Source organism: Aphelocoma coerulescens, chromosome 11, assembly GCF_041296385.1.
Source record: "Aphelocoma coerulescens isolate FSJ_1873_10779 chromosome 11, UR_Acoe_1.0, whole genome shotgun sequence".
Lineage (NCBI taxonomy): Eukaryota > Metazoa > Chordata > Aves > Passeriformes > Corvidae > Aphelocoma > Aphelocoma coerulescens.
The window spans coordinates 14,744,506-14,763,895 of record NC_091025.1 but is presented as its reverse complement, the minus strand read 5'-3'; the positions used below and the strand labels follow the sequence as shown (position 1 = coordinate 14,763,895).

At 40.0% G+C, this 19,390-nt stretch overlaps 1 protein-coding gene across 10 annotated transcripts in view; it reads left to right on the top strand.

Annotated features, from left to right (window-relative positions):
- LOC138116866 (uncharacterized protein F13E9.13, mitochondrial-like) overlaps positions 1–18,640 on the top strand; it is a 38,038-nt gene extending 19,398 nt beyond the window's left edge. For 2 of the 10 annotated variants that reach the window (XR_011154374.1, XR_011154373.1), the window contains exons 5-9: positions 1,014–1,162; positions 1,393–1,522; positions 1,953–2,061; positions 10,862–11,016; positions 13,249–14,691. Coding sequence is in view for 2 of the 10 variants with exons in the window: in XM_069026657.1 (XP_068882758.1) it covers positions 1,014–1,162; positions 1,393–1,506 (263 nt within the window). In the remaining 8 variants the exon portion in view is untranslated. Of the gene's footprint in view, positions 1–1,013; positions 1,874–1,952; positions 2,062–2,244; positions 2,313–2,908; positions 3,010–10,125; positions 10,229–10,861; positions 11,017–13,248; positions 14,694–17,875 lie in introns of those variants that run through there. The other 8 variants (XR_011154368.1, XR_011154370.1, XR_011154369.1 and 5 more) reach the window with 8 other exon arrangements.
- Positions 18,641–19,390: the final 750 nt, after the last annotated feature.

The window sequence follows — 19,390 nt, the reverse complement described above, 5'->3', positions numbered from 1 at the left end:
TGATAAATAATTAGTCTTCCCTGAAGCATAATTAATAAGTTAGGCTTCTGATGAAACTTCATTTAAACAGTTTTGAAACAGGCTTTTATTTGTTGCATGTGTGCTTTCCCTAGTTACCTCAAGCTATAACCACCTTACCATCAGCTTATCACTAATTAAGCCAATTTATATGTTTTTAAAGGTCAAAAGTAATGGCTCACTACATTCCTCTAAGGGATGAAGCATCCTGTCCTATGAGTCACTCTTTGGATGGTCAGTTTGACATAAAATGATGAGAAGGATGCTTTAATAATTCTTGGGCTTTTTTTTTTCTCCCCCCAAAGCTAGTACTGACCCAAGTTCTGCAGAATATACTGTAATAACATTTCATTTATCTATGGGGAACCTTCCTATTCTCAAATAACCATCTCTTTTGGGGTTTATTGTAAAAAATGTGAATGCTGGTAACTGAACCATAGTTTCTGCACAGTTGGGTCTGTCAGAACACGTACATTTCACAGTGTTCCACCTGACCCATGGGCTGAAGTCCACCCCTGCTCTGTTTGTAGTATTTTGAGCCTTGTTTTGTCTGTTTCTCCTCTTGAAACCAGGTAAAAGGTCAGATCATTAAGTAACAGCGTATAAAGGAAAAATAAGTGGCTTTTTTTGTTCCATTGTCATTCCTAGTACTGATAAAGACCACTTCTCTTTCTGGCTTTTGCTTTCTGGAAAACTAGCTGAGCTGTCAATGGTGTCTCTATGATTCCTTCTCTCTTTCATACAAGCAGATATAGAAAGTATTCCAGACAACAGAATGCAAAAAGTGAGATTTTTCTTTTCTTCTTAATAGCTGTTTAGAGCTAAAGGTGTTTTTTTCTAGAGAACTTGTTTCATTCTGTAGTAGAAGTAATAAACACCATGATCACAAATTTCTCAATACCTTTCTTCTGTTGAAAAACCAGGCAAATTAGAGTCTTTATGGAGAGAGTTTCAAAGATGGGAATTAACCCTGATTTTGGCTTTCTTCTCTTCAGAGGTTAAGCATGCTGTGAAGATTCCTGTGCTGGTTGGGTCCGGAGTGACTCTGGAGAATGTGAAGAATTACTTGGACGCAGATGCTCTTATAATTGGTTCCTATTTCAAGAAAGAAGGATATTGGGCAAATGCAGTTGATCCTGACCGAGTAAAGAAATTCATGGAGCACATAAGTAAACTGAGGGAATGAGTTTGTCAGCAAACACTGTGTGTGTGTGTGTTTGTAGAAACGTGGTGTGGTACGTTCTACAGAATTAAAGCACAAATGCGTGGCTGAATGGCAAATAGCATCAAATAAAAATGCACATCATCTCCATACCTCGCTGGGAAGCATGGTGACACTTTGCAATAACCTGCTGCTCTGATGTTTGCTTCTAGGCAGCACATTTCTGTGGTGTTCAAAGCTACCATCAGTGCAAAGCCAACTCTGAAATCTTGTGTGAGATATTCTCTCCTATAAGTAAAGAGCTTATGGAGTTTAAGAACTTTTAGAAAATGTTCATCACAGGTGAGCTGAGTTCTGCTTTACCTTTAAGTACAATAGGATGCCCTAAGTTTACAGCTAAAAGTGTTGTAAATTGGACAAGTTAATTAGCCTTTCAGTTTCCCCATCTGTAAAATGATGATAATAGCACCTACATCACACAGGGGCTGTAAGACATAATGAGTGAAAGAATGTACAGCACTTTCATCTCTCCAAATGAAGGGCTCTTTTAAAGTTCAAGATCATTATTTTTTCATTAGAATTGTGCATTTATACAATTGCTACATTTTTGTAAAACCACACAAAAATTTAAGATAACTGGGGTATTGATTTACTTACAATACTTATTATAGAATAAATGTAAATATTTAATTACATTTTAAGTAGATTTGGAATGTAGTCAAAATGCTTTTGCAAAAATTGGAAATTTTAATAAAGGTTTATTATTTTTCAGCAAGCACCTGCAGCTTTGTACCTCTCCAGACTAGTATTAGTGATGTAGAAAACTTTCTTGGAATACACAAGCTATAATTACAATAGAAACCTTTCTACCAAAGCCACAGGTAAACGCAGATTTTTATTTATCTTGTAAAATGTAGAGGAAAAATATTACAGTCTCACTGTGTGTGTTGTAAGAGATTCTCCTTGAATTTGATTGTTTAGCTCTAAGGAATTGCAAAAGAACCCAAGGAATACCTGTTATGTCATGGCTGCACAAAATGTGGGCATGTGTTTTCATTCCTTAGGACTGGGATGTCCTCTGGGAGCTCTCTCTTTCCTTGACATGTGCACATCAGGCTTCTGCTGATGAAAGGTAAATTGTGGATATCAAAGCAAGCATACAAACCTGGGGTTTGTGGCAGCTGGCAGAGCACCCGTGCTTTTCTGAGCAAAAGATACATCCCCCTTCCAAGGACAAAGAGATTTTCAAGATACTTAGTTTTGCTAACATAATGGTGATTCCAGAATGTCACAGTATGAGATTGTCTTCTCAGGTTTCTTTTTTCTGGACTGGTCTGCTTCCCATGTGACTCTCACCAAAAGCAATGAAATGTCTTTGGTGTGTTGACCTGCTGGAAAAGAGGTTCTTTAGACCCTGTGACAGCCATGGCTTTTCTGCCTTTTTCTCCTAAATACACTGGCACAACTTCAATGCATAGAAATCCTTTCAGGTGCCTGGTTGTTGTGCTTTGTCAAAGTCCATATTTACACAGGCACTTTAAATCTGTGTGTGGCTGTGCTTCCCTCAGAACCAGCACCTGTGTCCCAGCCCAGGACAGCAGGAGCACCCCTGTGGCCTTACAGGTGTAAGGCTGGATTCTGGCTGGAACCTAACCCATCTTGTACCACCCACACTCAGGGTGGGGAGGGGAGCATTGAGGTCATCTTCATCAGTCTTTTCATCTGCAGCTCTCACTCCAGGCTGCTGGTAGAGGCAGTGCAGAATTACTTAAGGATCGTGAAGATGCTTTTTGAATTTGTCTTCCACATAGACACAGCATTTTTGCCAGGTAAAGCAATGATCTGGTTTAGTCTTGCAATTCTTAGCCTGAGTAGTGAATGTTATTTTATGTCCTTTGTATTGTGAAAAACACCATATTAAATTAAAAAAAGGTAAATTCACTTAGATACCAGTAATACCGATGTGCTTAAATCAGTACATACGTTTGATCTGTGTGCATTTAGGGTGGTTTTGTGTCTGTTTCCATACAGCATTGCACAGAAGATTTAGTGAAGGTTGTCCCAACAGGTGTGCACTAATACAATTGTTACCAGCATTGGAAGTTATTTTCAGTAAACCTGTAAGCTTGAAAGGCTGACCTGTAGCAACAAGCAGTGGTGCTCTAGTGCCACAAGAGTAAAAATCTTAAATAGTCAGCTGAAAACTACAATGGATACACTGATAAGGGTTGTTTAGTGGTGATAGTGGTTTTCAAAGAAACTGATGCCTCTGGTCAAAAGTCGCATTCACCACTGTGAGTGTGAGAATTTTGTGTTGCCAGTGTGTTTCTTGAATTGGTTTCTACTTACTCACATCCTAAAAACTCAGAAGTGCCTGAAACTTAAATGGGTTTTCATCTGAATAAAAGGAGGGGGTAAGTGGGAACTTCTTCAGTGCTGCATGCAAGCTCTAAAGGCAGTAATGTTACACACAGTAGTTGTGCAATACAGAAGCCTCAATGAGTTGGTGTAATATTCATAACATGCAATGAATACTGTAGACAGCACTCTGACTATCAGAATTTCATGTAACACACCTCTGTGTAAGGAACACCACCACTTGTGGAAGAAACAGGTCATAACTTGGGTCTGTATTATTACATATGAAAGGTAAGTGCAGAATTTAGGGAAGAGAAGTAAAAGAAAGCTGATTTTTCAAGCCTGAAAATGTGACTGATCACCAGCTCTATATCATTCTTTGTGCCAAAAGTATTTGTCTAGCAGCATTAAGCATCTGCTTGCCTGTTTCACACAGATGCTGTAAGTAGAATTTGACCTTTTGTTCAGCAAGTGTTTGAATATTTAACGTGAAAATATTAAGTTATCAGAAAGGCTGACTCTTTTGGGAAGACTGTTCAATTTTTATACAGCCCAAGTTGTTAAAGTACTTTGGAGCATGAACAACTTCAGAGCAGAACAAAGCAGGCAGTGCTAATGTGTAGAAACTCCAGAAGTAAATAACAGCTGTTCAAGAAGACTTCTATTAAATATGTATTAATTAACTTGAAGTGCATCACTTAAATATGTGAAGAGATTTTCTTGTGTTAATTTACATTAAAACACACAGCACTTGTTAGCCTCATTACACCACCCTAAGTATATCCTAGGCTATCACCTCATCTTACACTGAGCATTTTGTTGGGTGTTGATTGCTTTCGATTTGCCCTTTTAAAATGTCAGATAGTGGCCTCCATTTCTTGTTGGATCTCTTCTTTCTCTCAGGTTTTGTGCTTGCATAGTTACTGTTCTTACTTGTGTCTGTTCTGTGCTGAGCAGAAAGAAAAATAACAATAGGTTGTGAAAATGTAATGGTAATTGCCCACCCAAACTTCACAGGTGGATCCTGCTGTTAGCCTATGAACCAGCACAGAATTTAAGTGTCCATTTGTGTAGAAGTGATTTTACATGAAGATTCAGTATCACCTTTAGAACAGGAAAGATACATAGTGAGATGGAGTTAGTGAAATTATAGATAAATAAAATTGAGTGCTAATAACAGTGGTCTAAAGCAATGTATAAATCTTCATAAACTCATTCCATCCACAAAACAAGTGTTTTGATGTGAACTTTGTAGGACGAATGGGTTTTTAGCTATTTTGGTGCTGAAAATACATAAACTTGTAAGATTTTATTTAGTGCCATTGTGGCAACTGATCCAACTGCTAGGCTGTACTTTCATCCATTATTTTGACTCCACATACTCCCTGATGACAAGTTGGAGTCCAGTTCTTGTTTCCCACACCTATCCCAGCACACTCACTGTGAGGAGACTGAGGAATGTGAGAACTCAGAGGCAGGTCCTGGCAGAGCAGGAAGGGCAAATGAAACCAAAATATTTGGCTCTAGCAGAATCTTGAAGTCCATGACAAGTTGCTGCATTGCATGGCTCTCCTGGGAGAAGTGAATGGGCATGTTTGCTGTAGTTTCAGGTTTTTTGCAGCCTCTTCAGTTGAGACTGTGAATTTGCACCTAGGTTGTGTTTCCAAGATTGTCTCTGCTGTATTTGTGCTTAGGGAGACATTTTTTCTTAAGTGAAAGCTGGCTTTGCAAGGTAATTATGACAGTATGGGAGATGCCGCCTGTAGAGAAATCCAGGCTTGGAATTCAAAGCTCTTTGGTTCAAGAGCAGATTTAGATGTATGTATCTTCAAAAAGATTTAAGTCACCTTTAAAGGTGACTTAAATTAAACCTTCACTTACTTCCTTGCTTTGTCCTGACATCCAGTCAGTGTTTGCTGTGCTGGGAAGTTGAGTTTAGGAATAGAACTGACTGTGGCTTTTTTCTTGTGCATTTGCAGTGCTCATCTCTGTGACCTAAAGGATGTATTTTTCAGAAGGGTGGAGAACTGGGCTGAAATACTGTTTTTGTGGGCTGAAATGCCTTGGTGTGCAGTAGAATTGACCACCTTGCAGTGAAGATGTTTTTCTTAATATCCAACCTAAACTTCTCCTGGTGCAGCCAAACTAAAAGGCCAGATAGTTTCTAGTGAAATCTCAAGAGTAGTAGAGGCCTTTTCACCCTAATATTTAAAAGCACAGATAATTTAAGGTAGAAAAAAGTCTTTCTGCAATACAAACAGCTTTTCACATGAGGCAAAAGGGTTGCAATTCACAACATAATCTGTTTCTTTGCTTACAGTTAGAAGCTTTGGAAGTAGTAGAGCTAAGGAGAGCCTAAGATGTTTCTTGTTAAACACTCAAGAGTAGGAAAAGATGTGTGAGGGTAATTATCTTGATTAAAAAATTTGATCATCTTAAATAGGTATTTTTAAAGGTGTTTAAAAGGGATTTTGCTGATTTGGACTGAAGCTACTACTCTGTATCTATGTTTAACTCCTCTCTTTCCTGTCACTCGAATTTTCATTGTTTCATGAAGTAAATTCAGTGTCAGCCAGCAAATGTTAGTGTTTCATAATTTCTTTTTAAAAGGATGTCACTCCTTTAAAAATGAGTGATGAATGGGACAGAGATGGTGTTTGGGGCGTGGGTTACTTGGGGGTTTTGTATATTAAAATGCAGTTTCTCCCTCTGTCCTACTACCTCTGCAAAGGAAGAGGGAATATCCAGTGTAGGGAGTAGGAGCTGCTGACTTGGCGGGTATTTAGGACTTCTTTATTACTTAGTGAACAGCATTAAGCGTAAAAACGTTAAGTTAAGTGTATAAAAAAGTTACATATCTAAATTTGGCAAATCTGATATGAAATCCAGTGTTCAGGACAGTAGTTGAACTCAGAATTGTTTGATTTTGTGCCTGGTCACTGTGTTAGGTGTGCTATGTCATACTGCTGTCAGAAAGAGGTCACAAACCAGAGAAGATTGAAACCATGTTTCATACAAATGTAGGAGGAATCCCAAATTCAGCAGTAAAGAAAGATGAAAAGGAAGGCAGCACAATAAGGGCAAGAAAAGATGCTTAAGTTTCCCGCAGTTCCTGCCTCATTGTTTATTCCAGCTTCCTGTTTTTTCAGTCTGCTTCTCAAGCCTTTCTTGTGCATATACACAGATTATAGTATGCACAAGAATAAGCTGAAGGCAGAAACTGACTTAATGAAGACATTCTTGTGAGAGAGAAAAGATTTTGTTGTCCACAGATGCGCAAAGAAAAATAGAAAAGCAGCTGCCCTTAGAAATGGAGTAACAGTAGAGCTGAGTGCCACGTCATGATGCTTTAGTCAAAATCTGATGTGTTCAAAGTCTTTGAAAGCTTCTGTACTGTTGTGCAGGGATGTAACCAAGAGGTGAAACAAGAAGCTTCTGTAAGTCTCGTCTTAGATACTGTCCTGAGCAGTGCTGACTCTTTGCCAATTTTCAGATGACAAATAAGGATAAAAGGAAATAGCTTTCAACTACTCTGGTATGGATGACACTGTTAATAATCAGTTTTGTGTCAAAAATGTCTCTTTCCTTAAGACTAAGCTATAGATACGTGGTCATGTGTAACCATCTTCCTCTTCAGAGGAGGATTCTGAAGGGCAGAGGTCCTCAGTTCACTAGTTCCCATCTCTGTGGGAAGTTAGTTTGTCTTTCCTGAAAGCCTTTGTGGGAAGGGACAGTATAAATATGTTGGAAAAAATGTGTGGCAAGTGGGTGGGGAGGTGAGGTGAAGTGGAGCTGAAATGCAGCAATCAAATGGAGGCTTCTGGTCCCTTGGCCTGCAGAGTTAAGGAGCTAGGGATGTTGGTTAGCAACAATTACTAAATTTAAGGAATATCTGCACTACACCCACAAGGCTGTGAGCACTGGCATCTGGGTGAAATGGGCTGGCTTATTCTACTCCTTGTGTTATTTGTTTATCAGCTGAAGCATTTATGAGAGCCAATGCAGCTGGTGGCATTTGGGCTGTGGAAATTACAGTTTGTAGTGCTCTTCTAACAGTAGCTGAGAGTTTAAAGAATCCTATAACTAATATTTGTCGTGCACTGAAAACCTTCAAGTTTTAGGAATTTTTTTTTTCACTACCTTGATCAAATAGCCAAAAATATTATAGGATTCCTCTGAATCATTAACCATGGCTGCAGCAGCATACCTGGTGAAATAGATCAGTGGTCCAGTCTCCTTTGACAACTCCTATGTAACCAAATATAGGAGAAATAGAAGAGAAAATTTGTAGGGCTGGTAGTGGCTTGTATTTTTCAAATAATTTATCAAGATTCGAGAGCACAGATTTCCTTTGGGAAATATTAGTTCTAAGGTTTACAAAGTGCCTCAGTTGTAAATACCCATAAAAATGACAATTTGGTAGGTCGTATTTATTCTTAAGCGGGTCAAAGGACATTAGCGTATTCCTACTGTATAAATCTGTCAAGTACAGAATTTCTTTATGCTCCCAAATCACAAAAGCACCTCTTACAGTCAAGGAGAAAGCGTCACATTATTGCCAATCAAGGACAACAAGCAAGAATATCGATCTCCACCCAATAACTTTTGCCCTGCTCACTAAGTTTTTATTACTGAAACTGGACACATCAAGGGATTGGATTTAATATATACATATAGTGCTGATTTATTACAGGAGGAGAAATATGGTCTGGCCTTACTTCTGGCTCAATATTTTAACACTTATTTTATTCCTTGCATGGGAGCTTTTTCTACAGACAAAGTGTAAAATTTTCAGCCAGGCCTGGATGTGCACAAATCTTCAGCTCACAGAAATACCTTGACTTACAGGTGTCCAAGCATCCTGCCTTTGGTGGCCTTATAGTGATGAGTCGTGATTTTAGGAGTTTATGTATGTGAAAGTCTGTACAGTGGGGTTGTTATTTCAGAGAGACATAATTAAAGATAAGCTTGGGGAGAGAGGAGATTGAAGGGCATATGGGCACAAAAGGTCTGGGTGCTGCCTGCTGAGCCTGGTGTGAAGATGTGTTGGCTTTCTGCTCCTCTGTGGAGCTGTGCATGAAAAGCCTTTTGTATAAGGGTTGTTTAGCAATCACAGGTATTGGAATGCAGCAGAGGGCCAGCATCATCCATCTTGGTCTCCTGTTGGTGAAACTTCATATTTTTTGGTCATTTTTGGTTGATCACTGCAGAAGATTTGGCCTGCTCCACAAATAGAGTGTCTTTGAACTCTATAGACAGTGATAACCATGGCTTATGGCAGAGGTGGGATCAATCAGTTGCTTTTTAGAAGGGACGTGCATCTACAAAACTGAAGGGAAAGTTCTTCACCAGAGAATTAGAGAACAGTAGACATTGGAAGGAGCATCTACTCTGACCCACCAGCTCAAAGCATGGTAAGCAAGAACAGGTTGCTCAGGATCTTGTCCAGACAGGTTTTGAATGTAAGGATGGTGTTTCCAGAGCCTCTCTGGGTAACCTGTTCCAGTATTTCCGTGTTCAAAGATAAGCTACCAAGTTAAAAATGGAGGCTATGTAAGTCAGCAGGACCAGATACCTGCTTGGTTTGCATCCTAGACAGCAGCCAACTCCCTGTGTAAATAAGCCCTGCTGGCTTTTTACCTGTCTAGGCAAAAGATGTGAGTTTTGATTGCTCTTTGGCCTTTCAAGAGCTGGTCAGCCCTTTCACAGAATAAATGCATGCAGAAGTAGCTGATGGATTTGCTGCACATGTTCATAATGCTGTGGAGAGAGCTGGAGAGGCAGGCCATACCCTACTCTCCATCATTTCCTGATGGAGCAGGCAGAGGGACACATGCTGAATTTCTCCAGACGTGTCCTTCCCACACCAGACATTTTGTCAAGAGGTTATGTGCAAGGATTATGTGTTTGTTAGGATTTCCAGGTATCAAGTAATCCCAGCCCTTTCTCAGCACACAAGCTCCTGCCGTGTGCTGTAGAGCAAACCTGACCCTCCCTGGAAATGCCCCTGCACGTGGTGTGCACACTCACACTGAACCTAATGTGGTTGGGAGTCCTGTGCATGTGCCCTCCTGTGGATTTCCACAAGCACTACCATGCTTGTGACCCAAACATTTTGGATTAACTCTGCTTGTTCAGACCATCTGTGCAGCACACCTACCACTGGGGTGGTGGTGCTTTGAGGGTTGGACACAGTGCCTCTGCTGCACAGCTCCTGAGGATGCATTTCAGTGTAGGAAGAGTTCAGAACAGAATCATAACACAATCGAAATCATGCTTTTTACTGGGAATCTCTAGGGAGAATTCTGCTATAGGAAGAAGCTGATTTTTCAGGTTCTTCAGCTTCCTGACTTGTTAGAGGTAATTGTGTAGTAAGCCTTACCCTACCTTCAGGGTGCTTTCCTATGGCATGGATTTCCAAAAGGATCTGGGAAGGCAGCAACTTTTGATTTTGCATCTGTGTGTCTTAACTAGAACATAATTTCTTCACCAATGGATATTCAAACCAGAAAAGGAGAGAAAAGGAGAGGAAACCATTTGGGGTTGAGATGAAAATATGACCCAGGGTTTGTATTGTCTCCTTCAAGTGTCAGGTGAAAATGCTGAGTTCTGCCAGCTGCCTTTAAAATCACCTCTCAGAATCAAGCCTAGAAGGAGGAAGTGACAATGACTTCCATGTCACCTTTTCAGGTAAATACAGAAAGCTGTAGTTGCAAGAGCAGTGATGAATCATGATTTCCTTCCATCCAAAGAGCCTTGGGCTTTTTCCTCATTCAAACATTTAACTTACTTGCAGGGCTGACAGAAAAGCAGTAGATTTTTTTTTCCAAATATCCATTTGCCTTTCCATTTATCTACTTTGATCTAAAATATAGAACCTGATAGATGCCCTAGGTAAATCAAACATTTTCCGTCTGCCAAAACGGTTTTGCAAATGCTTATTTCATGCCATTACCATTTTTCTGTTTCTAGCAGTAAATCAAAAAGTATCAGCCATTCATCCACTTTAAAAGTAATGCCTTTCCTTTGCATAATTACACATACCCAGTGGAGATCTGTGTGCACAGTAAATCTATTCCTTTAAAAGGTTTCGCCTTAAGTACCATAGTGACATAAATTGGTGAAGTGCAAATTTATTTATTTAAAAGGTTTATTCTTTTAACTGATCGGGTAACTGTTACACATCCATTGTTGGGTTTGGGTGGGGAGGGCTTTTATTAATGTATCAGATTTAATTTTGCAGCAGATGTTTATGGAGAAAGGTCTCACTCCTTACAGGACTTGTAGCAATTGATATGCATGTGTAATTTATTCTCATTACAGGTTTATTCTTAACTGGTGTTCAGGGGGTCTTCACTGTATCTCCAGTAGATCCTTGAGAATTAAATAGTTTAACGAATGTAATGAGCAAACCTGAAAGAAGTACACGTAAAGCAGAATATGGACTTGGATATTACCTCTCCAAATTTGCAAATAACGTAAGTACGGTATTAAAAGGGAGTGAGAAATTGCCAAAAATAAATGTCTTCAGGTAATAAGTGCCCCGGATGGTATTTTGGCAAAGCAAAGATGAAAAAAAATTGATCTTTTCATCATTCTCATGTAAACTTGCTCATCTTTGTAAGTCATGCTTGTAGCTCTCAGGGGTGTCAAACCTAAAGCAGACAAGCCCAGCTGGTGGAAGCCTGGGAGTGAAATGATGAATTTTTTAGCAGATCTGAGTTTATTTTTAGGCTTTATAGAATTATGTTTCATTTCCCTGTGAGTGAAATTGTAGGAAGTAACTTAGAAGAAAAACAAATTAAGAAACTTCACTAGAACAGCAAAAAAACAGCAAAACACTGGACCCTAACTACAGTTGAGCAAAACATATCCTGATTGCATTTGAAATTGTGGCTACAGTTTAGTCCTGCAAATATTTACATACATGTTCAGTTTAATGCATATGAGGATTCTTGAAACAAGCAGTGAGTCTGAAGAGACAGCAAACTGCAGGTTAGGTTATGGCATGGGGAGCTGAACAAAATTTCTAGTGTGAATATATTTCCTGTGGATATATTTTCCATGGTGCTGAATGTGGGAGTAAAATTCCAGGTGTCTGGATTTTATTAGTTTATGCAGTAAAAGAAGTGCAGAAACATTTTGGGGGAGGAGGGGGTTCATAGGAAGGTTTTGGGTCTGGAATCTTGTTTGGTTAGTGAAGATAATTTCATTAACACAATCAACCTATTCAACCCTATAAGTTCACACTATCCATTTTTTGCTGGCATTACAGAGCTGTTGACTCTTTCCTACAGTTAAAAAAGGAAAACTGCATTAGTACCTAAGGCAATTCTGGGAAAATGCCATGGACCTGGGATGAGAAGATGCATATGATAGTTACAGATCTAGCAAGGGCTGTTTTTTTGCAGGAAGTTTATTACATGCAGCTACACATCCCATGTCCACTAAGGTCACTCTTTTGAGATTTTGTTTTAAGTGGATTTGGCTTTTTGGGCTCTTTTCTACTCCATGAAATAAATAAGAGGCTGGCAACTGTCCGTGTTTATCAGAATTGGTAGTGGTGTTGCCGTGGGGTTGCCTGTGATAGAAACTGGATTAGTAAGTGACAAAGATGCCTCTTTGAATCCCATGTCCTAGAATGTGCTCCTGGGAGTGCTGGGGACTGCAGCCTTCCCCACTGAAACAGCCTCCCCTCTGTTCTGCAGTTGGGAACCAAAGGAGCCACCTTAAAGGATGAGAGAGTACCTCAGCTTCCAAACTGGCTCAATCTTTGTCTTCCCATGCTGTTTGCATCGATGCTAATCAATGTTAATTATGGTAGTGGGGCTTGTGATGTATTCATTATAAAAGCCATCCTATTTTTCTGTGCTTGTACAGTCTGTCACACAATAGAGCCCTGATTGGGGTTCCCTAGATGCTACAAATAGTAATACAATTTGTTATAATAATGAATATGTGGTTCATGGTGTAAGACTACCAAGCTCGGTTCATGGAGCTTGGAAGCATCAGTCGATAATTCTGTTTGCTGTTACCACTGCCTGTGGCATTCTGGATATGTCTTGACAGTTGGGGCCTCAGCAGTAAAGCTTTTGTTTGTGTTTCAATAGGTGCTTCTTTTTAAATTTGCATCTGAGTCTCTGGGGTTTAGTGTAAATATATGCTTGAAGTTAACTGTGCTTAAAAACTCTTCTGATTCAGCATCCTCACTCTGCTAGGTTCATGATCCCACCACCACTCCATTACTATACTGGGAGCTGGTGGGTGCTGAAGGATGGGGAGCCAGGGTGTTTCTTTCCTAGGCTGAAGTTTAGAGGTGCAAGAGTGGGAAGGTGCTTCCTCCCAGGTGCTGAGCAGCTGCTGGGTGTAGTTTGTAGCAAGGATTCCCAGCTGCTGCAGGGGCTGGAAGTGGGTAGAAGCCCAGAGCTGGGAGCTGATGCTTTCCTTCCTCCCGAGGCTGTGACCCCCTTTTGGTCTCTGGGCCCCCTTGAGCCCCCCCTAAGAGCTGATGCCTGAGAGGTGCAGTCTCCTGTGATGAATTTGGTTCAGTCCTACTGTTACTCTCACTGGAAATTTCAGTACCATTGTTTATATTAATTAATTTGTATAAATACAATTAATCCCCTCACTCTGCACCCCCAGGCCTTAACCTTTGTGAGTTTTGGTGACTTATATAGACTCTTTTTCTTTTTTCTTTTTTTTTTTTTCAGAGCAAGTTTTCCACAATGTTATTGCTTGTTACCTGGTTTGTTATGGATATTGGTTCTAGTCCCATATTTTGAATTCCCACCAGACTGCATGATTGAATTCTAGTTACCTATGTGCAGTTCAGGTGTGTGATTATCTGCCTGACTCTAGTTTTCTGCTAGAGTGCTGACCAAGCCTGTGTACAAAAATATTTTAAATTGTTAAGATGTTACATTATGTTTCTTGAGTGTGCATGTTGATTTAAGAGGAATTCAAGTCAGTGTAGAGCTGCTTCTGTGTTTGTAATCAATTTAAAATATTTATTATAGCAGCTAGATTTTTCCCTGTTAATGGTGCTTTACTGAAATTTCATGATCTACAGCACACCCTAGTGATATCTGGAAATCATGAAGTTACACCCACTCAATTTTATTTCCTTTGTGGTGAAGCACATCTTAGGACTCTGATAAGCAAAGTCCAGGAAAGTAAATGCCTAAATGCCTTTGTATCCAAGATGGGAAGTGGGTTTATAAAGCAAAAACCAGCCTTAGAAATTGAGACTACAGGCTACTCCTCTGTGAAAAGAACATCTGTATAATGAGTTCATCTGGCTTGCAATCTATAATGTTTGACATATTTAACAACATGGAGAAAAGCAGCCCAAGGTTATGTAAGAAGAGTGAGGAATATCTATTGGGTTCCCATTTAGACTGGAGAGAGCAACAAGATATAAATACAAGCATTGTGGAAGAAACCTGCAGGCAGATTTCATAGGTCAGAAGCACGAATCATCATTTACTCTCTTATAGCCAGAACATTAAAATTTATGCTATGTATTAAATTCCTCCTTTTGCAGAATGTTAGGCCTTGTGGTTTTTCAGGTGGTGGTAGCTGTATTTAGTTTTGACTGGCCATCAGGCTCCGTATGATCCTGCAGAGCTGTGTGCACCTTCCTAACTTTTTAGGCCATTGTCTACTCAGTTTTTCCTGGATTTCCATATTTCAGTCATTTGATTTGTCTAAGCACACAGACTGTCAAGGGTTCTGAACTGGCTGGTGTTGACCCCATGATGGGGTGAGAGGAGAAAGCAGGTTTGAGAAGGAATCTGACAAAGAAGTGTAATTAAATAGTCAAGAAGGAAGGCAAATATTTATCAGAGGTGAAATCAAATTGGTGATGTGTGGATAATACTGAAAGAAAGTGAAAGCAATGAGCTGCAGCTTGGCTCAACTGGAAGATCTGATCCCGAATCTGTGTCATATACAGAGCATTCCTTGCCTATGTAAGGTGAAGATGGGGTCCTGCTTTCTGGTTCTCTCATGCATGAGCAATCTGTAATACTTTAGGGAGAGACAAGTTTCCTCTCAGACCTCTGCATTTCACTCTTGTCAGGTAATCCAAACAATAATGGAAATGAGTATTTTGTTTTATGTAAATAAAAACAAAAAGTTTGCAATAATTTATGGTATTTATTTAAATGACATGCAAATTACTTTGTGAAACTTAGGGGGGAAAGCAGCACAACTGAAACAGCACAATTGTTTCCAAGAACATTCATTTCAAATCCACATACAATATTTCATTCATGCTTAATTATTTCCCCAATGCTAGTCTAAGCATTACTAGTTTCCTTTGTCTTTTTGCTTTTGCATGCAGCATGATTAGCAAAATTGCTTGTGCTCTACCAACTCCTGCACATATGGGGTTTAGCCTCATTGTTCAATAGGTGGAGCAACAAGCAGTATGAACACTCATGCTGCCAAATTTGGCACATGTGAGCCCTCCAAAGTATACAGATATCACCTGTTTCATTTAAATCCCTGTCTATATCTTGCATTGCTACCATAATGGCAACTCCATTGTCTGGGTGTATTATTTGAAGCAGCTTTTCTCCCATTGTTTGAGCACTGTAATCCTGGAGGTTTTTGTAGTCATCGTGAGCAGCTTACGTGAAAGAAATCACTCAGCTCGCAGTGAACCTGCTGGCAAAGGAACAGGCCATGACTAAAGCATGAGACCTGTGATCTTTCTGAAGAAAATCTCTTCAGTAGATTGCATAATTTCTTGCTTTCATGACACTCTGGTCTCAGGTTTGGACTCAGTATTTCCTTTTGTCACCTCTGAGGTATGATGGGAATATTGGCTGAAAAAAAAGAGTAAGGATGATGGCTGTGGAAGTATCTTTAACATTTTTGACACATCTCAAATGCTAGCAAAGAGACACAGCTACTGTTTGACAGAAATTTTGGACAGTTGTTCATTCTAACTGCAGCAAAGTCTTGGCCTTTTATTGTTCCATGGTATCGATTGAATTGGCACATCCTGCTGTGAGTCTTTCCAACAGACTTTGAGAACTTAATGCTTGTCTGCTTAGGGAAGAATAAAGAATCTTCTGCAACTTCTCAGAGAAGGGGCTGCCCAGTTCTTTCCCTTTGTAACATTCAGTCATCTGCCTGGACAGTGCCCTCTCCTCCAGCGGCACTTGCCTCTTGTGATTGTGTGTACGCACACTGTGGTCGGTACAGCCATTCAGCATTAGCTGTTCATGCCCATTACTGGCTTTGCATGCACATCATTTTACTCCTGACACGGTCATTTGTGACATCTTTAAGGCAGTGGTTCCCAAGATGAGGGCTGCAGACAGCCAGTAAAAGGTCCCTTTGTAGTTTGCAAAGAGTTTCCAGTTCATTTTGTTTCCAAAGTCTAGCTCGTGTTAAAGGACAATATAAATGTTACATAAACACTGCCCTACTCTTCATTTAGCTTAGTTCTTCAGAGAACCCTGTTGCAGCTACATAGGCATTATGTGATCCCAAAGGGTGACACCTTTGTGGTTGCAAGTGATACTGAGAGGTGACCCAGGAGACAGTATTAAAATGTGCTTAACTGTGTAAGTTTGAAAATCCCATTTTAACTTGTTTGAGTATTTGCAGTTACTTCTGGAAGCTTCAAATCTGGTCCATCATTGTAGAGAATGATTCAAACTCACCTTTTCATCTTTTTGCCTCCAACTTACCACATGAGAAAAGAAAATCAGGTAATGTAATCTGTACAAGGTGGCCTCTTCCACTCTAGTACCCAGCTGACTGCAAGTTCCCCTCCTGCCTGCCACATTATCAGAACTCATCTCCAGGAATGCTGGAGAGAATTATTCTGTGTTCCTTTGTGAAACTGGGGCTCTCATTCAGCACCTGTGGAGTTGGGTGTAAGGCTGGAAGTGAAGTCAGCCAAGGGCCCTTGGCTCTCATGGGACTGAAATCAGCTTCTTTGCACTTACTCTCCAAAGTAGTGTGTGTTGGGGGCCAGAATTACACACAGCTGAACCCTTAGTATTCTCAGACTCCAGAAGCACCAGTACACATCTCACACACCACTGAATAGTACCAAGTATGGAAATTTATCACTGATGTTGTTCTAGGCACCTTCAAATACTCAAATGTTTTGCTCCTTAACTGAATTTCCAATATGCATTTTAGATCTGATTTTGACATTTGTCTACTTTATGTATGCCCTTTAATTGGAGATTTGACAAAACCTCAGATGCACTATTTTAGATACATTCTGCAAAAGAGTGGCTGTAGGAAATGGTGGGGTTTTTTTGCTCCTCTCTGGGAATCTTGCAGGTATTTTGTGTAGCTATTTTTTACCCAGGTTTTTATTTCCACATCAGTGTTCGTCCATGCTATAACATATAAACATGTTAGCTAATTTCAGGACACTGACTTTTACATTCAGATTGCTGTAGCTTTTTTCTGAAAAGGTCACAAAATGACTACTCTGTACCAGTAAACACAATTAGTGAATTAGATTGCTGAGGAAGTAAAAAACAAGCATAAATGACTACTGTAAAAGAGGCTAAAAGAGCAGGAGATGGGTTATTCCATTTGCAGGTATGATCATGCCTAAAGTACCTTTAGCAGCTTGCTTGGATAGTGCTAGCTAGCTCTGTTCCAAAGCACCTATATTTTTGGATCATCTTTCAAGACTGAGATGATAAAAGGCAATTAATAGTGTTTTGTGACCTTCTGCACCAGTAGTCCATCTTTTTGGCATTGAAACTGATTTTGCCCAACTTGGCATTTTATCACCTAGGAGTACATGGGGAGATCAAAGAGACACCTTTTACAGCAGCAGTAGAATGATTTAGTTCTGCCACACTGTTCTTCAAATTCACTGTTTCTTACAAGCTGATGAGGAAAACCTCTTCTTTGCTTAATATCACATAAGGTACATTGGAAGGCTGTGAAGAGGCAGATGTTCTATAGCTTCACTTCATATGCAGAAACCTGTTATTCTTTATTTGCATTCAATTAGAAGTCAGACCCCGATGAATATCTAATGTAGGAAATGGGGAAAAGATTTGCCATCAAGCATATGCTTTGCTTGTAGTGGATCTCAGTAACCTGCTATTGCATCTTCCTGCAGTCATTTGGTCATTCCTGCTGTATTATTTACACCTTCCAGCTCAGAGGTAAAGAGTGTTAATAGGTGACAACTGGAGTAATGTTCCTGCTTTTAGAAATGTTGCCTTTTCTTGTTCCTTTTAAAAAGCCATTCTGCAGTTGCAAGATTTCCCTTACTGAGTAGCTCTGTTTAAGGATTTAAATGCTGTAGCATTACTTTCATATTCATTTTCTTTTTTGGTATAGTTGTGCCTTGTTTGATCTTGTGAAGGCTCCCCATTCTCCTGGCAATCCTGATATAATATGAGGAGCTCAGAAGTTACAAAACTGTTGTGTTGTCAAGAATGGAAGGTTCAAATGATCACTCTAATATGAAGCAGAAGTGGCAGACTCTTCCAGAACAGCTGCTGTGATTGCTGTGACCCTGTAAGAGCACACATACCCGGGGTATTACAGTACCAAGGGAGAGATGGAAGTTGTGTGGAGCCTGAGACATTAGACAGGGATAAGCAAAGCAGCTTTTCATCACTGCAGCACAGGATTTTCCAGACTTTGGGGGAAAACAACAGGAATCTTATACCCTCCTAAACTGGGATGTGATTAGAAACTTGCTTTGTTACATCTTCCGTCCCCTTTCTTTGTGGACCACTCCCACCACGTGTTCTGGAGAACACATGAGATTTCTTCATCTTTCCTCTTTTCTCTTTGCTTTGATCTAACACTGTAAATTAAACCATCCTCGCCCATATCCAAGCAATGCAGTGACACAAAAGAGAAACCTTGAGAATATTTGTAGGTGCTTTGCAAAGTTAAGCAAATAGGTCAGTATTACTTCAAGCATGCCTCAGGTTTGGAATGGATTTTTGTCCTGCCATTGGGATAATAAATTTAAAGATTTTAAGGAAAAAAAAAGGTGCAGCTAGATGAAATGATGAAACTAATTCTGTCACATACAGTTGCCTAATTCTCATGTTTTCTCCAGGAATCTCTAGCACAAAATAAAATGTAGAGAAACAACTTTTTTTCTGTGCAACAGGATTAAGTGTCTAATCTTAAAAAAAAAGAAAAATCTGTCATTGTTTCCTGTGAAGGTAATAGGTATTTCAGATAATTGGATCAGGTGTTTCTGAACAGTTTCTCTAGAATGAGCTCGCTTCTGATGAGCATTTTCTCAAGATGCAGTAAAGGACAGGCTGAAAGCCAGAATGAATCATTGTTTTGGTAGCAACAGCCTATCTGCAGCTGAAATCATTCATGGTGCCCCTTGGCCTATCTCTTAGTATGTCAAAAGCTGTGAAAACATGGGGCTGAGGACAGACTGAAGGGGTTTGCAGTCATTTTGGGTTCTGCTGCATGTTAGGGAAGCACTTGACAGAAATCTGCCAAGTGGCTCATCAAGACCAGAATGCCAGTGCACCACTGCTGTGGTTGATTTCTGATGCCTGCTTTTGACAGATAATGAGGTTTTTGGGGGGTAAAAGGGAATGTAGTTTTTATCTTGATTTTTAGAAGGACGGAGTTCCTCATAAACTGAAGAGGAGAAATATGTAAAACATCCTGATACAGGAAATGAAATAGTGAATCAATGCTGATAAAAGGGGATGGGGGAAGAGCAGTGACATCTCGTATTTATTAAGAGCCCAGCTCACTGCAGTGAATACGGAATCACAGAATGGGTCAGGTTGGAAGGGAACACAGTGGGTCTTCTGGCCCCACCTCCCTGCTCAGACAGGGCCATACCAGAGCTCATGGCACAGGATT